This window comes from Mobula birostris, chromosome 21 (assembly GCF_030028105.1).
Source record: "Mobula birostris isolate sMobBir1 chromosome 21, sMobBir1.hap1, whole genome shotgun sequence".
Classification (NCBI taxonomy): domain Eukaryota; kingdom Metazoa; phylum Chordata; class Chondrichthyes; order Myliobatiformes; family Myliobatidae; genus Mobula; species Mobula birostris.
The window spans coordinates 16764454-16788112 of record NC_092390.1 but is presented as its reverse complement, the minus strand read 5'-3'; the positions used below and the strand labels follow the sequence as shown (position 1 = coordinate 16788112).

Here is a 23659-nt window from a genome sequence, read left to right as displayed (position 1 = left end):
CAACTGGGTCAAATGTAACTTCCATTTCACTAAACCACATTGTCTTTGCCTGCTTACCTCCTAAATGCTGAATTTAATAACAGTTTCTAACAATTTCCCACCGGCAGATGTTACACTAACTACCTTGTGTTTTTCTAGGTGCACTGATCAGAATCAGAATCAGGTCACTGACATAGGTTGTGAGATTTGTTGCTTTGTAGCATCGATACAGAGCAAGACAAGAGAAGTACTATAAGTTACAATAAAAATAAGCAAATACTGAAAAGAGGAATAGCGAGGTAGTGTTTGTGGTGAGATAGTGTCCGTAGTGACATAGTGTCTGTGGTGAGGTAGTGTCTGTAGTGAGATAGTGTCCATAGTGACGTAGTGTCCGTAGTGAGATGGTGTCCGTAGTGAGATGGTGTTTGTAGTGAGATAGTGTCCATGGGGAGATAGTGTCCATAGTGAAGTAGTGTCTGTAGTGACGTAGTGTCCGTAGTGATGTAGTGTTCGTAGTGAGATGGTGTTCGTAGTGAGATAGAGTTCTTAAGGTGAGAGGAAAGGGAGGAATGCATACAAGGTGGCATTATTTCCCCATCTCTATCACCCCTCTTCCCCTATTTTCCTTCCCCTCCTTCTCATCCTTACTCTTTTCCTCCTGTCTCTTCCACCCCCCTTTTCCCATTCTCATCCCCACCCTCTTCACCCCCATTCATCCTCCCTTCCCCTCTCTCACCCCCACTATTCCCCCTTCCCATTCTCTCCTCCCCACTCTTTTCCCCTCTGCTTCACCTTTCTGTACCTCTTCTTTATCCCCTTTCTATTCCCCTTCTGTATCCCCTTCCCCATTTCCCTACTTTCCCCCTCTCTTCCCCTCTTCTCACTTCCCCTCTCTTCCCCCACTATTCCACCTCCTCTTCCTCCCTCTCTTCCCCTTTCTTTCCCCATCTGTTCCCCTCTCTTTTGCTTCTCTTTCCCCAAATTCCCCCTTTCATTCTCTTCCCCTCTCTTCCTCCCCTTTCCTCTCTCTTCCTCTTTCCCCATCTTCCCCCTTTTCCTATTCTCCTTTCTCTTCCCCCTTCTCTTCCTCCTCTTCCCCTCCTTCTCCTCCTTTTTCTTCCCCCTTCTCTTCCCTCTTCCCCTTCTCTTCCCCCCTCTTCCCCTTCTCCTCCCCACTTTAGTACCCACCCTTTTGTTCACCTTCCCTTCCCCATTCTCACTCTCTCTTTGTTGCTCTTCATCTCTCTTGCCTTACATTCCCCCACCTCTCTCTCTCTCCCCCCCACTCTCTCTGTCCCCTTTCTCCCCTCTCTCCCTCTCTCTCCCTCTCTCTCCCTCTCTCTCCTCTCTCCCCCCTCTCTCTCTCCTCTCTGTCCCTCTCTCCCCCTCTCTGCCCTCTCTGCCTGGGTTTATTCTGTCCACTGCCCTTCTCTGTTGAACCAGGGCCTGACATCGCTATATAACACTGAATAGGGTTTCTGACAACTAAAGAGACTGATGCTGGTGTTTTGGTTCCCAGGAGTGAAATTACCTGCTGTATTTTGCCTTTAATAAACAGAAGACAGTGCAGAATTTGGATTGAATCCTCTCACATGGTCTGTGCTAAAACTCCATTCCTGACGTGCTGGCAGTTATAAGACCCTTCGATGGCCTGGGCTTTAACCTCAGCCTGTACAGTTACTCAAGGAAACTGCCAGTGCTGTCATCATTATCGGCCCTGGGTGCCTACACCAATGTTACCCAGCAGAGTTGAGAGGATTGGTTATAAAATTACAGCCATTTGTTAAACTCTCTCTCCAACCTTCCTCCCCCTAAACTCCTTATTTGTCTTCACCTCCTGCTGCTCAAACTCATTTGCATAGACCACGGGGGGCCTGCTGAAAGTTGAAGGTTCATCCTGTGATTAACTGCCACGGAGACGGAGGTGCGAGGCTTTAGTTATGTGGAGAGAGTGGGGAAGCCGAGAGTTTTCTCCTCAGTGCAGATAAGGTGATGGTGGGGAGGGAGAGACTGCCTCGGAAAACAGGAATTGGGTGCCGGAAAAAGGGGGTGGGTGACAGAGGGGAATGGAGAGTGGGTTGAGATGGAAAATGAGTGGGTGGGGCCGTGTGGGATAGAACGTAGAACTGTACAGCACAGTACAGGTCCTTCAGCTCATGGTGTAGTTCTGATATACTGTATATAAACCTACTCCACAATCAATCCAACCCTTCACTCCTGTGCAGAAGATAACCCTCCATTTCTCAACCTTCCATGTGGCCATCTTAAATGTGTTTGCCTCTACCAAAACTGTGTTCCACACACACAGGTTTTATAACCAAAACCTACCTCCAACATCCTCCATATACTTCCCTTGAATCACCTTAAAATTATACCCTCTTGTATCCTCCCTGGGAAAAAGGTGATGACTGCCCATTTTATCTATCACCAGAGAGAGAAAGAGGTGAAGAGAGGCTGGAGAGAAGGGGGAATAGAGATAGAGAAAGTGGGGAGAGAAAGACAGAAGGATGGAGAGAAGGAGAGGGGGGGATAGAGAAAGCAGAGAAGGAAGGATAGAGGGATAGTGAGAGGGAAAATGACCGAAAGAGAAGAATGGAGAGAGAAAACGGAGAGAGAAAGTAAAAATGGAAAGAAGGGGCAGAGAGAAGGAAAGTGGGAAGAGCAAGAAAGACGGATGGTGAGATAGAGAGAATGGAGAGAGGGGGAACAGACAAAGGGAAAGTGGTGAGAGAGGGAGGGTAGAGAAAGGAGGGTACAGAAAAGGCCACTCACAACACACTGGAGGAACTCAGCAGGTCGGGCAGCATCCGTGGAAACGTTGAGTCAACGTTTCAAACGTTTCGTTGACTCATCGTTTCCACGGATGCTGCCCGACCTGCTGAGTTCCTCCAGCGTGCTGTGAGTGTTGCTTTGACCCCAGCATCTGCAGATTATTTTGTGTGTACGGAAAAGGCCGAGGCTCGGAGAGGGACTGCAATACTGAAGGAATGTAATATTGCAATCCGGAATGTGTTGTTCAAGATGGCAGTGTGAATAAATTCGAGGTAAATGGGTAGAGTGTACAGGTTTTTGGTGACAGAGTATTGAGACTAGTTATGTCACATTTGAAAATGCTAGGTTGGACTTGTTTGGTTGAATGAGCAGCTACTTTGACGCCCCTGTTCAAGATGCCCAGAATAGATAGATAGATATGTTATTGATCCCAAAGGAAATTACAGTGTCACAGTAGCATTACAAGTGCATAGATATACAAATATTAAAAGAGAAGTAAGAAAGAATAAAAAATAAGTTACCTCAGTCTAACAGGAGGGGGTCATCACTTCCCTGGCTATAGATTGACTCATTATAGAGCCTAATAGCCGAGGGTGAGAATGACCTCATATATCGCTCTTTGGAGCAGTGCAATTGTCTTAGTCTATTACTAAAAGTGCTCCTCTGTTCAGCCAAGGTGGCATGCAGAGGGTGAGAAACATTGTCCAGAATTGCCAGGATTTTCCGTAGGGTCGTTTGTTCTACCACAGCCTCCAGTGTGTCCAGTTTGACTCAAATAACAGAGCCAGCCTTTCTAATCAGTTTATTGAGCCTGTTGGCATCACCCGTGTTGATGCCATTGCCCCAGCACACCACCACAGAGAAGATTGTACTAGTGACAACAGACTGTTAGAACATGTGAAGGAGAGGCCTCCATACTCCAAAGGACCTCAGTCTCCTCAGGAAGTAGAGCCAACTCTGGCCCTTCTTGTGTGATGCTCCACTCAAGTCTGTCGTCCAGGTGCACTCTTGGGTACTTGTAGGTCCTCACCACATCCACAACCTCACCATCAGGGAGGAGTGCAGGCTTAGTATTCCTAAAGTCCATCACCATCTCCTTAGTTCTACTGACGATGAGCTGCAGATGATTCACAAAGTCCTCCACCAAGATGACCTGTGTTCATCCTCCCATCCTCCCTTTATACACCCAACTATTGCTGAGTCATCAGAGACTACTGCAGATGATGTGACTCAGTGTTGTATCTAAAGTCCAAGGTATACAGGGTAAACAGGAAGGGAGCCAATACAGTCCCCTGTGGTGCCCCAGTGCTGCTTATAGCCATGTCTGACACACAGCTCTGAAGCCACACAAACTGTGCCAGTCTGCCAGTATGCCAGTCAGGTAGCCCATTATCCAGGATACAATGAAAGTGCCAACCTGCATTGAACAGAGCTTCTCCCCTAGCAACGAGGGCTGTATGGTATTGAAGGCACTTGAGAAATCAAAAAACACAATCCTCATAGTGCTACACTGCTTGTTCAAATGAGAGTAGGCTCTGTTCAGCAGGTAGATGACAGCATCGTCAACTCCAGTGTGCTCCTGGTAGGCACACTGCAGGGGATTGAGGCTGATCTGACTGGGGTCAAAGATCCAGGGTCAGCCTCTCCAGGATCTTCATAATGTGTGAGGTCAGGGCCCTGGAAGGTAGTCATTCAAGACTTTCGGTCGATCTTACTTGGGTACTGGGACCATGTATGATTTTGTCCACACAGTTGGGACCCTTTCCAGGCTGAGACTCAGATTGAAAATGCACTGGAGAACTCCACACAGCTGCTCAGCACACTGCTTCGGGATCATGGGGTTCACACCATCCAGTCCCAATGCTTTGCCATGTCTGAGTTTCCCCAGAGCCCTTCTCACCTGCTCAGTAGGTGAAAGGGGTGGAGGGAGGAGTCATAATCTGATCCTGTGAACTTCTCATGATCAGCAAACTTCACTCCCACCGTAGGACACCCAGGCAGCCAAACTCGACCCAATAGTGAATGAATTCCACCCCATGGTAACCTCCCTCATACATCCAGCACTCTACCTGATTAGATCGCAGGATATATCCCACACCTAGGAGGTGGGTCTGTTATTCTATATATCAACCCCTGAACTCCTGCCTTCGATCCCAGCCTGTATCTCGCTCCTGAGGGTCTGTTATTCTATATATAAACACCTGAGCTCCTGGCTTAGATCCCAGCTTGAATCCCACTCCTTGGGATTCTATATATTGTGACAAGAATACACATCGATAAAGATGTTTGCTGTCTTGGGCTGGCACCAGTGGAATCAGCAGTTGGTCTGCCACCTGTCTTCAGGAGAGAGAGAGAGATAAGGAAAACAATAGAGCAGCACTTGGAGATGTGTAATGAAGAGGAAGGAGAGCTGTCAAGATCGGCTCCCCCTTTGAACCCTGAACTGTTTGAAGTGATGGACAGGCGATACCCCAGCAGGGGGATAAAAAGGGACAGGTTCGCTAAGGCAGGACACACACATGACACCCGAGGTAACGAGACCCTGGAAGCGGTGCGTCTCTCACAAGTCGGTGAGAAGTTTTGAAAGGCCGGTTGCGGGACCGGGCCATAGACGCACAGGGTGGAAAGGCACGATCGGCGGGAACCTGGTGTGTGTCCACCCTCGCCTGGGTGCTGGGTTCACCGCAGAGAAACGATCGTATCTGGAAACGGAGGGGTCACGGTCAGTGACCTCAGATGACATCACAAAGGACTCGCCCGAAAGCTGACTGCTAAGGTCTGTGTGGAAGCCTTGAATATTCATTCGTTTTGCTCTCTCTCTCCTTCCCCCCACTGTCCATCGCCACGGCAGCGATTACCGCGAACTGAACTGAACTAAATTGAACTGAACTTTGCGTCTCTTTGAAACTGGTCATTTACCCCTAGACAACGATAGAGCTTGATTGATCCTGTTATCTTAATTCTGTGTACATGTGTGTTTATCATTGCTGAACTGTTGCATTTATTATCCTTTTGATTAGAGTACTGTGTTGCTTGTTTCTTTAATAAAACTTTCTTAGTTCTAGTAATCCAGACTCCAACTGAGTGATCCATTTCTGCTGGTTTGGCAACCCAGTTACAGGTTACGTAACAATATAAACCCCAGAACTCCTGGTTTAGAATCTGCTCTCTAACCTATTCTCAAGCACCTGCTATTCTGTATAAACATCACGATCTCCCATCACTCTCCACATTTTGCAGTGGATGGGCATTTCCCTGACTGGCCTTTGAACTCACTGTGGTTCTGATCCACGCCTGTCCTGCCTCTGGAATATAAAAATAAGGGTATAATGCTGAGGCTCTGTAAGGCATTAGTTAGACCACAACTGGAGTATTGTGAGCAGTTTTCAAAGTGCATTTATTATCAAAGTTTTGGGCCCCTTATCTAAGAAGGGATGTGCTGGCATTGGAGAAGGTCTAGAGAGTATCATAAGAATGACCCCAGGAATGAAAGGGTTAATGTATGAGGAGTGTTCGATGACTTTGGGGTTGTAATCGCTGGAGTTTAGCCAAATGAGGAGAGAATTTCACTGAAACTTAACAAATATGAAAAGCCTAGATAGAATGGACATGGAGAGGATGTTTCCAATAGTTGTAGAGTGATTGGGTTGAGTTCTTCTCCGATCTCGGCAACTTACTTGAAAACATTTCATCACCATATAAGGAGACACCAGTGCGCTGTTGATTGTGGTGTGTCCTCCAAATATGGTGTGGCCTTTATACACATCAATCAGCTGACTGCTCGTCATCTCTGAAACTCAATTGTGATGCGAGGAGGAAATCTTGTTGTTGATTGGTTGTGCAGTGAACCATACATTGTGGTCTGGAATTTTGCCCACATGGGCTCATAAATAGGATCAAGGTCTACATGTTTGTTTTCAGAATTGTTCGTGGAAAACCAGGCTTCAGGGAATTCTCTGGCATGCTGTGTATTTGTTTGCGCCACGACTCTCACTGATGCCCAGTGGAATGTGTGCCCCTCTCGATCTCCACGGGTAGAGACGAGGGAGAGTTGGTCATACCGCTTCACAGCCAGTCGATGTTCATGGATCATTGTGGATAGTTTCCTCCAAGTTTGGCCGACGTAATATTTGCTGCGGTCCCTGCATTGGATTTGATAGAGCACATTGGTCTTGTCCAATGTCTTGGGAGGGTCTAGGACCAGAGGGCACAGCCTCAGAGTACAAGAACGCCTCTTCAGAACAGAGATGAGGAGGAATTTTTTTTAAGCCTGAGGATGGTGTTTCTGTGAAATTCCTTGCTGTGGAGACCAAGTCATTGAGTATATTTAAAGCGGAGGTTGTTGTTCTTGATTAGAAAGTGTTAGAGATTATTGGGAGAAGACAGGAGAATGGGGTTGAGTGGGAAAATAAATCTGCCACAATTGAATGACAGTGCAGAGTCAATGGTCTAAGTCTGCTCCTACAGTTTGTCTTATGATTGTTCACAACCTTTGCGTTCCCTTTGTGACTCAGAGTTTAATCATCGAGAGGGTGGGGAGACGCCCGCTTCTGATTGGTGGATTCAGCTTCATGGGATTGTCCAGTGCCGGCATAACGATGACGTTACTGCTTCAGGTAACTCCAGTCTCGCACGTGTTTACAAAGCTGCACTGACCACTGCACGCAGGCACTTCACTCCCTCCAGGCTCCCACCCACCCTCCGGCTCCACACTTGCCAAGCTGAGCCAGAATGAAAGAGAGTTCTGCACTCAGAGGCAGCACAACAGTGTAACAGTTAGTGAAACACTATTACAGCACCAGAGCCCTAGTTCGATTTGCACCAGCTGTCTTTAAGGAGTTTGTACGTTCTCTCCATAAATACGTAGGTTTCCTCTGGGCGCTCCAGTTTCCTCCCACATTCCAGGACATATTGGTTAGGGTTAGTAAATTTTGGCACCAGAAATCCCCAGTGGGTTAATTATACATTACAGTTACAACATTGGGAGATGGTGATCTAAAGCTGAGGTTCATAGGAACTTTGCAGAGGGTACTGAATCTCTGGGTCTCTCCTACCCGTGGAAGTTAGGAGGCTCAATGGAGACACCAGAGTCTGTACGTGCTGGGATCTGGAGTCACACACAGTGTCTGGATAAACTCAGCAGGTTGACCAGCATCTGTGACAAGAGAAGTATTGTTGGTGTTTTAGATCCTGAGGCAGATTTTCAACCTGAAATGCCGTCAGTTCCTTTACCCCCATAGATGCTGGGATGCACAGGATCAGAAAAAAGCTGCAGAAGGTTGTAAACTCAGCCAGCTCTATCATGAGCACTTGCCTCCCCACCATCGAGGACATCTACAAAAGGCGATGCCTCAAGAAGGAGGCATCCATTATTAAGGACCCCGACCACCCAGGGCATGCCCCCTTCTCATTACTGCCATCAGAGAGGGGATACAGGACTCTGACCACCGCCCGCCCCCAGGACATGCCGTATCCTGTATCGATATACGGTATACAATGGGTATATGGAAACCTGACCACCCAGGGCATGCTGTCTTCTCATTACTATCATCAGAGAGGAGATACAGGACCCTGACCACCCATACTCAATGTTTCTCAATAGTGAATGAACCTATGAACACTAACTCATTTTTCTTCTCTTTTTGGGCTACTTATTTAGATTTTTATGTTTCTTGTTGTAATTAATTGTGTTTTATGTAGGTGTGGGTGCAATTGTGATGGGCTGGGAGGGAGTGGATAAAGAGAAGGGATAGGAGGTTGACATTCAGATGGGTTGGGAGGAGGTGGGGTAGGGTGGATGTGATGGGATGGTATTTCTTACGGTAATCTCACCTGGTCCCTCAACAGCAGCTCCATAGCCAATGACAATAATCTTGACTTGACTAATGTATTTTCGTATGTATTGTAACCCACAACTGCTGCAAAAACAACAAACTTCATGACATATTAGATTAGATTAGATTATGAGGACACTCAGTCCTCGTTTATTGTCATTTAGTAATGCATGCTTTAAGAAATGATACAATGTTCTTCCAGTATGATATCACAGAAACACAAGACAAACCACAACTAAAACTGACAAAAACCACATAATTATAACATATAGTTACAACAATGCAAAGCAATACCGTAATTTGATAGAGAACAGACCATGGCATGGTTAAAAAAAAGTCTCAAAGTCCCGATAGACTCATCATCTCAAGCAGATGGTAGAAGGAAGAGAAACTCTCCCTGCCATGAGTTTCCAGCGCCGCAAACTTGCCGATGCAGCATCCTGGAAGCACCCGACCACAGTCCGACTCTGAGTCCATCCAAAAACTTCGAGCCTCCAACCAGCCCTCCGACACCGAGCACTGAGCACCATCTCTGCCGAGCGTTTCGACCCCGGCCCCGGCAACAGGCAACAGGCAATAGGCAAAGCCAAGGATTTGGGGCCTTCCCCTCCGGAGATTCTCGATCGCACAGTAGCAGCGGCAGCGAAAAAGGCATTTCAGAAGTTTCTCCAGATGTTCCTCCGTACTTCTCACGTCTGTCTCCATCAAATCAGGATTGTACACGGCATCCTACTTGACAGATAACAGATATTCATCGCCGGAGTGGCCACTGCACCACCGTCAGTGATAATAAACCTGATTCCGATTCTGACTGGAATCAACCCACAAGGTTCCTCCAGCAGACTGTGTGTTGTTCATGGGGGCCAGATCATTGGAGAGGGAGATAGGTTCTTCAGAACTTGAGTGATGGGGAGACTGGCAGGCAGGAGGTGGGGAGGTCTGGGACAAATTGTCCTTGGGCAGGGGGTGGGATGAGGGTCAGAGTGGCCACTCCTGCCCTTCATGCTCTACCTGATCTCAGGATGTCCTGAAACAGCCCTCAGCCGCTGGACATCTGTCCCAGCAGTAGAATCGTTGAGCCTCTTGTGAGGGAGGGGAGAAGGGGACATTCCACACCGGAGTGAGGGTGGAGGGTTTGTGCTGTTAGAGTGAAGAAGGTTAAGAGAAGACCCGAGTTGCTTGAAATCATTAAGGTTTGGTAACTGTGATTGAAAATTATTAGCAACACACACAAGATGCTGGAGGAATTCAGCAGGCCAGGCAGCATCTATGGAGAGAATACAGTCAACAGTTCGGGCCAAGACCCTTCATTAGGACTGGGAAAAAAAAGATGAGAAGTCAGAGTAAGAAGCTGAGGGGAAGGGGAGGAAGAGGCACAAGGTGGTAGGTGATAGGAGAGGGGAAGGGGTGAAGTAAAGGGCTGGGAAGTTAACTGGTGAAAGAGATACAGGGCTGGAGAAGGGGGAATCTGACAGGAGAGGACTGAAGACCATGGGAGAAAAGGAAGGGGGAGGAACACCAGAGGGAGGTGATGGGCAGGTAAGAGAGGGAAACAGGAATGGGAAATGGTGAAGGAGAGCGGGGGCAATTGCCAGAGGTTTGAGAAATCGATGTTCACACCAGCAGGTTGGAGGCTACCGAGACGGAATGTAGGGTGTTGCTTCTCCAGCCTGAGCGTGGCCTCTTCATGGACTGACATGTCGGATTGGGAATGGGAAGTAGAACTGAAATGTGTGGCTATCGGGAGATCCTGCTTTTTCTGGCTCGGACGGATCGATTGCAGGCGGTGGAGAGAGAATCGCGGAGTTGTGGCGGCGATTGTGATAGGGACACCAGGTCCCATCCCCAATCCGGCATGTCAGTCCCTGCCCCCCTCGATTGCCACAGAGACCACACTCAGGTTGGAGGAGCAACACCTTATATTCCATCTGGGGAGCCTCCAACGTGATGGCATGAACATCGACTTCTCAAACTTCCAGTAATAGCACTCCCTCTCCTTCACTATTCCCCATTCCTGTTTCCCTCTCTCACCTTATCTTCTTACCTGCCCATCACCTCCCTCTGGTGCTCTTCCCCCCTTCCATTTCTTCCATGGGCTTCTACCCTGTCTATTAGATTCCCCCTTCTCCAGCCCTTTACCTCTTTCACTGAATAATGTCCCAGCTCTTTACTTCAACACCTCCCCGTCTCCCGGTTTCACCTATCATCCACTGCCTTGTACCTCTTCCTCCCCTCCCCCCACCTTCTCACTCCGACTTCTCATCTTTTGTTCCAGTCCTGATGAACGATCTCGCCCTGAAAGCGTCTTCTCCACAGATGCTGCCTGACCTGCCAAGTTCCTCCAGCATTTGCGTGTGTTGCTTTGACCGTTATTCTCGGTCCACTGTCGCACGCTGTTTTTGTGGATCACACCGTGTGGAGTTTGGTTGCGGTGGATATGACCCGGGGGGTGGGATTAGCTCATGGGTGGGCTGTGGTCTGGCAGTCGCTCCCTCCGTGACCTGCAAGCACCAGTGACTGACTCACTCCCACTCTCGCTGTGTTCCAGGTTCCCTGGATGCACTACGCTAGTGTCGCCTGTGTGGTGGGGATCATCACCGGCTTCTGCATCGGACCAGGTACGAGGCCAGATGTCTGAGACCAAAACCCACCCTATCCTAATGTCAGGCTCCCAACCCTTCCTTTTTCCTCTCCTCCCATCACAACCGACCGCATCCTATCACTATCCACCCTGTGCTGTCACATCCCAATTTCACCCTCCCCCCTCCTTTTACTGCAACCCGTTGTTCACCCCTCTTACCCCATTGTACCATAACCTACCCCTTATCACCATCCATCCACTCCCACCCCATCCTATCACCCTCCCACCACTCTCCCCTTCCTTCCCATCATCATTCACACCCTCCTACTTTCTACCACCACAAGCCACCCCTTCCATCCCTCCCACCTTCTCACACCCTTGCTTACCGCAACCCACCAACCTCCCCCAGGGTGGCCAGTCGCGTGTGTTCTCCTCAGTGTAGGGAGAGAGGGGTGGGCCGACGAGCCTCAAGTAGGAACAGTGGCTATAACCTGGCCCCACAGTGTCCACTCACCTGGCGACTTTGAATCTCCTTCCAGAAGCTCCTGTGTAGCACAGCGAAGGCCCAAGGGCAGCCGGGTGTTGGCGTGGGGGAGAGGGATAGAAAGTTGAACTCCGACCCAGTCACAGGAGCTCAAGTTGGTCGTTGTGAGCAGAGTGCAGGTCCTCACTCCTGGTGCTCTCCTCCCACGGCCGTCCTCGGCCTTCTCTGTTGCTACCGAGACGCTAGGCACAATGGAGGAACACCTCACACTGCACTTACAGTGCCAGGAGGAACACTGAGTTTCTTGTATCCAGGTGACCCACCTCCCCGATGCTCTGCACCCGTACGCACCTCGTTTTCTTTCCTTTTGTTCACCCTTCCACCCTCTACCCCCAACAAGAGAAAATCTTCAGATGCTGGAAATCCAAGCAACACACACAAAATGGTGGAGGAACTCAGCAGGCCAGGCAGCATCTGTGGAAAGAAGTACAGTTGACGTTTCGGGCCGAAACTCTTCGGCAGGACCCTCTACCCCCCCCCCCCACCTGGATTAGCCTGCCCATCATTCCTCTCCCCAGCTGGTTTCACCACTCACCTACCAGCCTTTGTCCCACCTCCCCTCACACTGCTATACACCAGCAATCTTCTCCTGCCCCTCTCGGTCCGACGCAGGGGCTTGACATGAAATATAAACCTACACCTTCTGCCTCCACAGTCGCTGCCCGACCCCCTAAGTTACAGAGTCATGCAGCTTGGAAATAGGCCCTTTGGCCCAACTCTGCTCATCCCAGTTGCCCGTGTTCAGTCTGTAACCCTCCAAACCCCACCCCTCCGTCTACCTATCCAAATACCTCACAAGTGTTGCAATTGTACCTGCCTCGACCACTTCCTCTGGCAGCTCATTCCAGGTACTCACTGCCCTCTGTGTAAGTAAATTACCTTTCAGGTCTCTTTTAAGTCACTCTCCTCTTATCCTGTCTTCTTCCAGGGGCTGATTTCTTTGTTGCAGGTTCTACAGGTGACTTCCAGAACCTGTGTCCCCTTCTTTGATCTCCCTGTCTCCACCTCGGGAGGCAAACTATCAACCAACACGGTGTCCACCTGCAGTCTCCGCGGTCAGCAGCCCAGCCTCTCTCCCGGGTCCTCGTGACATAAAGCTGAACAGAGGAGCCACTCACTCTTACATAGAACACATCCTCTTTAAGTGAAAGCCTTAGAGCCGATCCAACTGCAGACACCTCCCCACCATCCAGGAGCCCACGGTTGTACTGATGTAGAGGAGACCAATCAGACAGCACCACTGCTTCTGAATTCCAGAGAAACCCAGTTCAATTCTGACCTCCAATACTGTCTGTGTGGAGTCTGCATGTTCCCCCAGTGACCGTGTGGCGCTCCAGTTTCCTCCCACAGCCCAACGACAGGCTGGACAGGAGGTGGACAGAAGCCAGAATAAAAGAGTAGGGAGAAGGGAGGAGAACTGGAGCTGGCAGGTGATAGATGATTCCAAGTGAATTTTGATGAAGGGTCTCGGCCCGAAACATCGACTGTTCATTTCTCTCTGCTGTCTGCCCTGCTGAGTTCCTCCAGCATTTTGTGTGTGCTGACCTTTAGTTTCCGATTAGAAATGCATTGAGACTGAATTCTACAGGGAGGTAGAGGGCTGCAATGGTGTGCCTTCGACCAGATAAATGTGGCTAGATCCAACATTCACACCAGCAGACTCCCCATGACATTCAGGGTCTTTTCCACCCTCTCACACATCCAGACGAGCGCTCTAACATCGCTCAGAGTAGTCTCATATTGAGAAGGCCATCACTGTGGTGTCCTGTAGGTTTTCTTCCTCAGGTTGTTGGACGAGGAGTTTGCAGTGCTCAGCAAATCCGGAGTCTGGAGACTGGAGACTGGAGGAGGAGCTGCCGTGGGCAGAGGCGTCAGATTGAAGAAGCCTCTGATTCGCTGGGGTGCTCCCTCACTCGAGCCTCAGCATAGCTCAGCAGCAAGGCTTAAGGCTGATTTATACTTGTGCGTCAACTCGACGCCGTTACCTACTCAAGTGGCCTACGCGCGTTGTGAGCATTTATACTTGTGCGTTGGTGTGTCTGCGTCGCTCTGCAATTCGGGCACATCGCGCATGCGCACACACCTGCCTGCGCAAGGCTTCATGGTCATGGTAGTCTTTCTCGGGGTAAACAAGTTTAAAGTGAGTGTCCTTTTTCATAAAAGCGAAATGTGTCCTCCATAATTTCGGAGGTCTGTAAAGCTTTATGGAAAGCACTGCAGCCAGAGTTCCTTCCCTGCCCTTCAGTCGCCCAATGGGAAGCTATTGCAGCGTATGAGGAAATGCGATGCTACCAAGTGGACCAATCACAGTTGTTGCGGTCTGCGTCGCCACGACGCGTAGTTACATTTTGGGAGAGGTGCGCGTCAGGCTACAGCGTAGGGATCCGCGTCGGCTCTGCGTAGGGTTCGCGGCTACGCCGTACCTACGGCATCAATTTGACGCAGAAGTATAAATCAGCCTTTAGACCCGAACATGGATTGCACAGAAGCAGTCCATCCACTCCATACAAACCACATCCACATTTATCCACATTTAGAGTCCAGGACCAGGGGATACAGCTCAGAATACAAGGACTTCCAAGGAACAGATATGAGGAAGAATATCTTTCACCAGAGTGTGGAGAATCTGTGGAATTCATTGCTACTGATTGCTGTGGAGGCCAAGTCAATGTGTTTATTTAAACTGGAGGTTGATAGGTTCTTGATTAGTAAGAGTATGAAAGGTTATGGAGAGAAGGCAGGAGAATGGGGTTGAGAGGGAAAATAAATCAGCCATGATCAAATAGTGGGCCAGACTGTGAGGGAAAAGTGGCCTAATTCTGCTCCTATGTCTTATTGTCCTCTCAGTCTATTCATGTGACCCTCTGTCCTGTTCTCTGCTTCTCCAGCCTCCTCTTCAACACATCAACACTACCCACACACCCCACCCCTCCCCGTGGGAGTGTGCTCCACATTCCCACCGCTCTCCAGAGAAAGGAGTTTCTCTGGAATTCCCTGTCAGGTACCTTGCTGACTCTCTGACACTGGCGATCTCTGAATCCTCTCTTTCCCACAAGTGGAAACATTCTCTCCACTCCACAGACCCCCTCAGCCCTGTTATTACAGATGAGAACACAGTTTGCCCATCCTGTCCTGGGGTTTGTACCAGCCACACTGAGTGGGGAGAGGGGGTAGGCGAAGTTTTAAATTCTCCAGCACCACCAAACTTGGTCTGTTCTGGTCGTCTTATTATGGGAAGGATATAGGCATCCGTTAGTCTCACGAGACCATGGGCCTGGGCAAGGTTGTATGGAAGACCGGCAGCTGCAAGTCTCCCCTCTCCACACCACCGATGTTGTCCAAGGGAAGGGCACTAGGACCGATACAGCTTGGCACTGGTATCATCACAGAACAATGTGTGGTTAAGTGCCTTGCTCAAGGACACACACGCTGCCTCAGCTGAGGCTCGAACTAGCGACCTTCAGACCACTAGACTGATGCCTTAACCACTTGGCCACACGCCAACACATAGGAAGGACGTGGAAGCTTTAAGGAGGGTGCAGAAGAGATTTACCAGGATGCTGCCTAGATCAGAGAGCAGGTCTTATGCGGATAGGTGAGCAGACTAGAGCTTTTCTGTTTGGAGTGAAGGGGATGAGAGGTGACTTGATAGAGGTGTACAAGATGGTAAGAGGCATAGAGTAGACAGCCAGAGACGTTTTCTCGGGATCTGTTTACACTTTGATTAAATCCATTTTGATTCAAAGTTGTAAAACAATGAAACATGGGGGGGCGTGGTGAATATCTTTTTATAAGCACTGTATAGGAGGAAGTCAGAGGTACATTTTTTCTACAGAGGGTGGTAGGTGAGTGGAACACGCTCACAAGAGAGAAGGAAAATACAACAGGGGTGTTTAAGAGAGCCTTAGAAAGGCACATGGATGAAAGAAAAATGGAGGACTATCTGGGTTAGATTGATCATGGAGTAGGTTAAAAGGTCAGCACAACATGGTGGGCTGAAGGGCCTGTACTGTTCTATCTTCTGTCACCTCAGTGAATTCCGCACTGTTCCTGGCTGGTCTGATTGAAGGCGCAGAACGCAGTATAACAGGGGCACCTCGGAATGATAAATGTGGGTGCCGCTGTTTTAGGTAGTTGATGTATCGGTACTGTCCATGAAGAATATATTACATTTACAACAGAGAATGTATTCAGTGTAATTACATCTTTAATTAGTCCTTTCCATGCATCATTGTTTATAAACAATGATGAATATATCTTCTTCTTTATTCTTAATGAACAATAGCATTCAACTCTGGGTTCGGATCCATTTTATCACATTAAATTCTGCCATGGCCATTATGCAAAACTGATGCAAATCTGGGCTAAATTGTTGTTGAACTCACCCTCTGCATGTTAGATTAGATCACTGTCTCCATCTCCGTTAAGTAAGTGCGGAGCTGGACGGCCCTGTGTCACAGATGAGCTTGCTTTCTCTGTAATCTCCGAGTTTGACGTATGTATCTGTGGAAGGGTTGAGTAAGATGGGGGCAGAGGGGGCCCATACGTCTATTCAGTAACATCCCTTCCCCAACACCTACCTCCCACAGGCAGTACTGGGGGATGCAGTTTCCTCAAGTTACCAGGAACACAGACCTTTGTGTACTCATTGGAGGATTTATTTAGAGATACAACATGGTAACAGGCCGTTCAGCCAGCAAGCTTGCATTGCCCATTTACACATGTGACCTACTATCTCATACGCCTTTGGACTGTGGGAGGAAACCAGAGCACCCGGAGGAAACCCACACAGTCATGGGGAGAACGTACAAACTCCTCACAGACATTGGCAGGAATTGAAGCCCAGTTGCTGGTGCAGTAAAGACGTTACATTAACTTCCATGCTGCCATGCCTGGATTATCCACGTCTTCCTGGTGCTGTTTGTCAGAGAGCAGGTTTTTTGTACCATGGGTTGTGTGATCTGTGGGAGTGGGTCAGCGCCATTGCTTCTGTTAACCGACTTCTGTCTCTCATCACCCTCCTCCCTCTCGTCCCTGCCTCATCTGGCTGTGACTGCCTACCCCGCTCCCCTCCTCTTCCTCCTCGTCTATTGGTTTGCATCTGCTGTCTAACGCTGTCTCTCATCTTCTTCAACTCTAACTCCTGCCCTCCCTCCTCCACCTCTTCATCCGCTCACTCCCCACCCTCACTCTCTCACTACCCACTCCCTCTCTCATTCCCCCTCATTCCTTACATTCTCCTCTCCGTTCCCCTCCATCCCTCTCCATTCCCATTCCCCTCACTGCCCCCACCTCTCCCACCCCCTCCTCTCCCCTTTCACTCCCCCCCACATCCTCCTCTCCTTCTCTCCCTTCCCACTCTCTCCTCTCCCTCCCGCACCTCCTCCTCTCCCCCTCCCACCCCTCCATTCCCTCTCTCATACCCTCCTGTCCCTCCCACCCTCCCCTACCATTTTTCCATCCTTCCATTTTCTTTTACTTTCTTCTCCTATGGCCTGACTGCTGACTCTCTCGCTCTCTCTCTTTCTCCTTTTACATTCTCTCCATTCCCACCCTCTTTGATCTCTCTCCCTCTCTCCTCCCCACTCATTTACTTGCTGTCTCCTTGTCCCACATTCTCTCTATTTGACCCATTATCTCCCACACTCACTCTGTTCTCTTCTCCCACTCTCTTTATCTACCACTTCCTTTCTCTCTCCCACACATCCTCCCCCACCCCCCCCCGGCTCTTCCCCTGCCCACCATGTTGCTCTTCCAGCGGGCGTCCCCTTCCTGATGACAGCAGAGCTGTTCACCCAATCCCACCGGTCGGCGGCCTACATCGTGGGAGGCTCCCTCAACTGGCTCTCCAACTTCACCGTGGGCTTTGTCTTCCCCTTCCTGCAGGTCGGTGCTTTACTGCAGCTGGTCCGGGTTCAGATTTGTTCATCACATGTACGGTGAAATGTGTTGTTTGCATTGTGTTGGGAGCAGCCCACAATTGTCGCCCCCCTGCTGATTGCCCTCAAAGTCCTAAATCCCTCCCATGAGCATTGCCTGATTCAGATCTATTTATCACATGGATGGAAATGAGTTATTAACTTCAAACTTTCTGCATTTTCACTCAAAGAGTTGAACTGCACGTGCATGTAACGAGAGATGTATAACTCATCTCCTTCTACCTTAGGCCACGAATTTATCGATCACCCCTGCTGTGGACCACTTCTACAAAGAAGGGATCCGTATGCTCCGTGACCACGGGACTAAGTGTGTAAATGTAGGAGGGGACTATGTTGAAAAATAAATGTGCTAGGTTTTCTAAAATTGACTCCCTCTACCTTAGGCCACGAACTTATCAATCACCCCTTGTAGGTTTCAATGTACATCACTAATAAATCTATCTATCTAATCTATAAAAGTGTGCTGTACTCTGTATTTCATGAGACCTGTACACTGTAAGCAGGATTGTTACATCTGCTACCACATGGTGTATTATCAGATAACACAGACTGAGGTGTTTTAGGTGCTAATACACTGTTGTAGGGAAGGGTTACACCCAGCAAGTGTCGTTAACCAATAATACGTGGTGTATTGCAACACTCACAACACGCTGGAGGAACTCAGCAGGTCGGGCAGCATCCGTGGAAACGATCAGTCAGATACGTGGTGTATTGTACTACATTGTAAACAGGAGTGTTGTACCTGTACTGTGCATGTCGACACATTGAAAAATACAGTGAAATGTGTCATTGGCCTCAATAGCCAGCGCAATACGAGGATATGAAGGGGCAGTTCGCAAGTGCCCCCATAGTGTCCCCAGAACTTACTAACCCGTACACGTTTGGAATGTGGGAGGAAAGCCACAATCACAGGGAGAATATGCAAACTCCTTCCAGACTCCTTCCCACATCGCAGTGGGAATTGAATCCCAGTCGCAGGTGCTGTAAAGTGTTTACACTGCCTTGCCACTCTTTGAAACCATGTTAAACATGTGGTCATCTTAAAACTAGTGTCTCACTATGTTGGACGCAGTGACCCCTGTTGCAGAAGTCCGATATAACAAACCACCTCACTGTGTGATAGAAACAGGAATACTCGACAGAGTTGCATAATTGCAACTACAGAGGATTCCAGTTAACTGAGACATCAGAGACAATACATTTTGGTCCAATTAAGTGGCTGCCCCAATTAGCTGAACCCTCATGGAAATAGTTTAAAAGGTATAAAAAATATGAACTGTTGCTTAACTGAGTAACAAATTATGTATTTAAATGAAATACAGAACATATTAGAACACTACCAATACTACTACAATACTATGAAATTGTATTAGTTCCTGATAGTTATTAATAGAGGAATTTGTACTGTGTATGTTGCCATGTTCTTTTGATTGACTGCAAATGAACAAACTCAATGCATATACCTAATGCAAATATTGGACTGCCTTCATACAATGTTTTCGATGATTACATCCTCCAAATCTTCATTTTCATTGTAACATTCAAGATGATTGTCGACACCTTCAAATTCTTCGTAGGTCCTAAATTGTTGAAGTAGTGAATTGTTTCATTTTCACTCCTGGCAGTTTCTGGCATCTCCAGGCATGAATGCTTGAAACCGCAGAGAGCAAAACGGTTCCAAATTGTCTTACCGCTTATTTCTCGTGAACTATCAGTGACAAACTTTACTGCTTTTTGAACAGAAGTAAAAATCTGTTTGCTGTCAGCATGGTGTAGTGTCTAATGGTCACACAATTACACGTGACTAACGTGAGTTAGAAACTGTTCGTCAACCGTCTCCCAATTACACAGCATAAACGAAGGGAATCCCGTCTATTTTCACGATTAGTTTTTTTGTTCTTTAAGAGTTCTCCCAAATAAGCAGCCACCCCGTATGTCTTCAGCCTCCTTTACCTCCTCCCAGAGGGCATGTTCTGGACGGTGGAGGTCCTTCATGATGGATGCTGCCTTTTTGAGACATCGCCTTTGGAAGATGTCCTTGGTGGTGGTGGGGAGGTTAGTGCCTGCAATGGAACTGGCTGAGTTTACAACCCTCTGCAGCTTTTTCTGATCCTGTGCATTGACGCCTCCATACCAGATGGTGATGCAGCCAATTAGAATGTTAATAAATAACATGCACAGTATAACATACTCAGTAACATGTCATGTACTACCACTGTACTGTGTAACTGTAACAGTACATGCTGCTTTCTGGTTTTCGTTTTACTTCCTTGATGGAATGATCCGTCTGGAAGGCAGGCAAACAAAAGCTTCCCACTGCATCTCGGTACGTCTGACAATAATAACCCGTGACCCATTCTGAGCTGTGAACCCCCTCTCTGTTTTCCCAGATGTCTGCCGGTGCCTACTGCTACCTGGTCTTCTGTGGCATTTGCTGGCTCGTCTGCATCTATGTCCACTTGGTCATTCCTGAGACCAAGAACAAGACCTTCATGGAGATCAGCCAGATGTTCTCTGTCAGTCACCCAGTGTCAAGTTCGTCCACGTCCCGCATGTCACCCGATGAGCTCCAGCTGAAGAAGTTCAGTGGATACGGGACGCTAGATTCTAGTTCTTCATTCATTGAGAGTTCCAGATTTTTCTAGGAAGCAGCCTCAGCAGGCAGAGGTATGAATTCGGGCAAGATGCGCTGAACAGATGCACCAATGGAATATTGAAAGGCCTGGATAGAGTGGGTGGAGAGAGTATGTTTTCTGTAGTGGCGGAGTCTATGACCAGAGGGCACAGCTCAAAATAGAAGTACATCCCTTTAGGACAGAGATGAGGAGGAATTTCTTTAGCCAGATTGTGGTGAATCTGTGGAATTCATTGCTACAGATGGCTGTGGAGGCAAAGTCATTGGATAAATTTAAAACAGATATTGATAGATCCTTGATTTGTCAGGGCGTCAAAGGTTCTGGAGAGAAGGCAAGAGAATGGGGTTGAGAGGGAATGATGGAATTGCAAAGCAGACTAAATGGGCTGAATGGCCTAATTCTACTCTTTTGTCTTGGTCCTATGAACAGAAAGATTCCATTTCCTGTACTGTTTGTTGCTGCGCAGGTGCTAATTTACAAGAATGTCCCTCACCTCCACACCCTGTCCCTGCACTGGGTCACACCAGTGTGCGGTTGCTAAAGTTGAAACCACTTCCCTACAGCACCTCTTTCTCCCGTGGCCCACTATCCCCTCCCACCTGATTCCTCTTCAGCCCTTTACATCTTCTGACTATCACCTTCCAGCTTCTTACTTCATCCACCTCTACCTCCTCTACTCACCCACCTTCCCCCTCACCTGGACTCAACTATCACCTGCCAGCTTCTACTCCTTGATCTTATTCTGGGTTCTGTCTTTTCCTTTCCAGTCCCGGTGAAGGGTCTTGGCTCAAAACATTGACTGTTTTCTCCCCTCCATAGATGCTGCCTGACCAGGATTTTGTGTGTGGTTGCAGTAGTATGTATGTCTCTTGCCTCCCTCCTCATCTTTCCCACATCATCTTCACCCTCAATGTCCACACCTCGATCCTCCTCTCCCTCCTCATGAACCCCTCTTCCTCAGCCCTCCCTCCTGCAAACCACAGGCTGCACCAGTGTCGGGAGGTCACCACTTCCTGGGCTATCCCATCCCATCTATTGTCTATCCCAGGGCTGGGGCTGCCATTCCAGAATGGAACACTCTCACTTTGGAGTTAAACATTTTGTGAGTTTAAGGAGCTCCTTGCACAGCTGATGACTCTGTTGAGTGGGCAGACACAGCTGGAATAGAGCTGGGACGGTCTGCCTGATGTGAGTGGGTCCGTGCTTATCAACCAACCAATTTCAGTTTAACACATAGCAGCGCAGTGCAGACAACACTCAGTGTGTCTGATGGCATCTGTGGAGAGAGAGAAACAGTCATCAGAGCTGGTAAAGCCTCTCTCCAGTATGGACAGGCAACACCAAGTATTGACTCTGTGCCTCTCTCCACCCACACTGTCCAACCTGGTGAGTGTTCCAAACATCTTTTTGTTTTTATTTCAGATTCCTAGCATCTGCAGGTTTTTCATCTTCATTTCAATGGATGACCTCATTGCCAGTGACAGGACCTCATTACTTGTGGTGGAACTTTATTTCCAATAATGAGGCCTCATTGCCAGTGGTAGAATCTTATTTCCAGTTGTGAGACCTTACTGCCAGTGAGATCGAGCTGAGCACAATCCTCTCCCATGTTTTCAGCATCACACTGGCAGAGAAGTGTGTGGAAAATCCTGAAATGGTGGACATTACTCACAAATGTAAGGCACTGTTTCTATATAAAGGATACTGATGTTTTACCAACATGTTGTCTTGTGTAATTTAATGAAATCCTTCTCAAGCGATCAGTCCAAGAGCAGGGTCTCGACCCAAATCAACTGTCCATACCCCCACAGATGTTTCTCACCTGCTGAGTTCCTCCAGCAGTTTGTATTTTTGCTCCAGATTCCAAGATCTCTTGTGTCTGAGGGAGAATATCCAAGAGATGATAGTCAACGAGAATTGGAAGCAATTTAGTCAGAGAGTAACACAGCACAGAAACAGGCCCTTCAGCCCAACTGGTCCTTGCCGACCACAGCATCCTCACTGCTAATCACAGTTGTCTGCATTCAGCCCATGGCCCTCTAAGCCCCTCTCCTCCACACACCTATTCAAATGCCTCAAATCTTACAGTTGGATCTGCCTCGACCACTACCTCTGGTAACTCATTCCAGGTACTCACTGCCCTCTGTGTGAAGAAGTTACTTCTTGGGTCTCTTTTCAATCTCTCCCTTCTTGTCTTGTTTCTATCCCCTCCAGTTTTGGCCTCTCCAACCCCGGGGAAAAGACTATGACCATCCATCTTATCCGTATACAGGGAGTGCAGAGGAGATTTACAAGGATGTTGCTTGGATTGGAGAGCATGCCTTATGAGAACAGGTTGAATGAACTTGGCCTTTTCTCCTTGGAGCAACGGAGGATGAGTGGTGACCTGACAGAGGTGTGTAAGATGATGGGAAGCATTGATCGTGTGGATAGTCAGAGTCTTTTTCCCAGGGCTGAAATGGCTAACACAAGAGGGCATAGTTTAAAGGTGCTTATAAGTAGGTACAAGGGGGATGTCAGAGGTAAGTTTTTTCACAGAGGGTGGTGGGTGTGTGGAACGCACTGCCAGCGACAGTGGCGGAGGTGGATACAACAGGGTATTTTAAGAGTCTTAGATAGGTCCATGGAGCTTAGAAAAATAGAGGGCTAAGCGGTAGGGTAACTCTAGGCAGTTTCTAGAGTCTGCACATTGTGAGCCGAAGGGCCTGTAATGTGCGGTAGATTTCTATGATTCATACCCCTCATGATTTTGTAAACTCCAGTGAGGAGGTCTGCTCTCATTTTCCAAGTTCACTTCAGGACCTTCACTTCTGTGGTGTTGTAGAGGCCAGCACAGTTCTCCTTGGATTTAGAACATAGAACAGTACAGTATGGTACAGAAACAGGCCATTTGGCCCACAATGTTGTGCTGACCCAGTTAAGAAGAAAATCAAAAACTCTAATCCTTCCTACCTACACCATGTTCATATCTCTCCATCTTCAACACATTCCTGTGCCTATCTAAACATCTCTTAAATGTCTCTAATGTATTTGCCTCTACCACTATACCAGGCAGCGCATTCCAGGCAACCACCACTCTCTGAGTAAAAAACTTACCCCTCGCATCCCTCCTGAACCTATCTCCTCTCACCCTCAATGGATGCCTTTTGGTATTAGACATTTCAACCTTGGGAAACCGATACTCTCTGCCCACTCTATCTATGCCTCTCATAATTTGTAAACTTTATGAGTTCTCCCCTCAGCCTCCGACGCTCCAGAGAAATCCGGCAGCATCCGGGTAAACCTCTTCTGCACCCTCTCCAATGTCCTAGGGGGATCGTTTGCTACTGTTGTTCAGGAGGATTTAAACTAATGTGGCAGGGGGATGGGAACAA

General features: G+C 48.3%; 1 protein-coding gene across 1 annotated transcript in view; it reads left to right on the top strand.

The window, feature by feature from the left end:
* The window catches only part of LOC140185997 (solute carrier family 2, facilitated glucose transporter member 5-like), a 49834-nt gene extending 28017 nt beyond the window's left edge, over positions 1-21817 (top strand). The window contains exons 9-13 of the mRNA XM_072239822.1: positions 7266-7367; positions 11134-11203; positions 17469-17596; positions 20040-20316; positions 21708-21817. Coding sequence (XP_072095923.1) covers positions 7266-7367; positions 11134-11203; positions 17469-17596; positions 20040-20294 — 555 coding nt within the window. The 3' untranslated portion in view covers positions 20295-20316; positions 21708-21817. The remainder of the gene's footprint in view (positions 1-7265; positions 7368-11133; positions 11204-17468; positions 17597-20039; positions 20317-21707) is intronic.
* The last annotated feature ends 1842 nt before the right edge of the window (positions 21818-23659 follow it).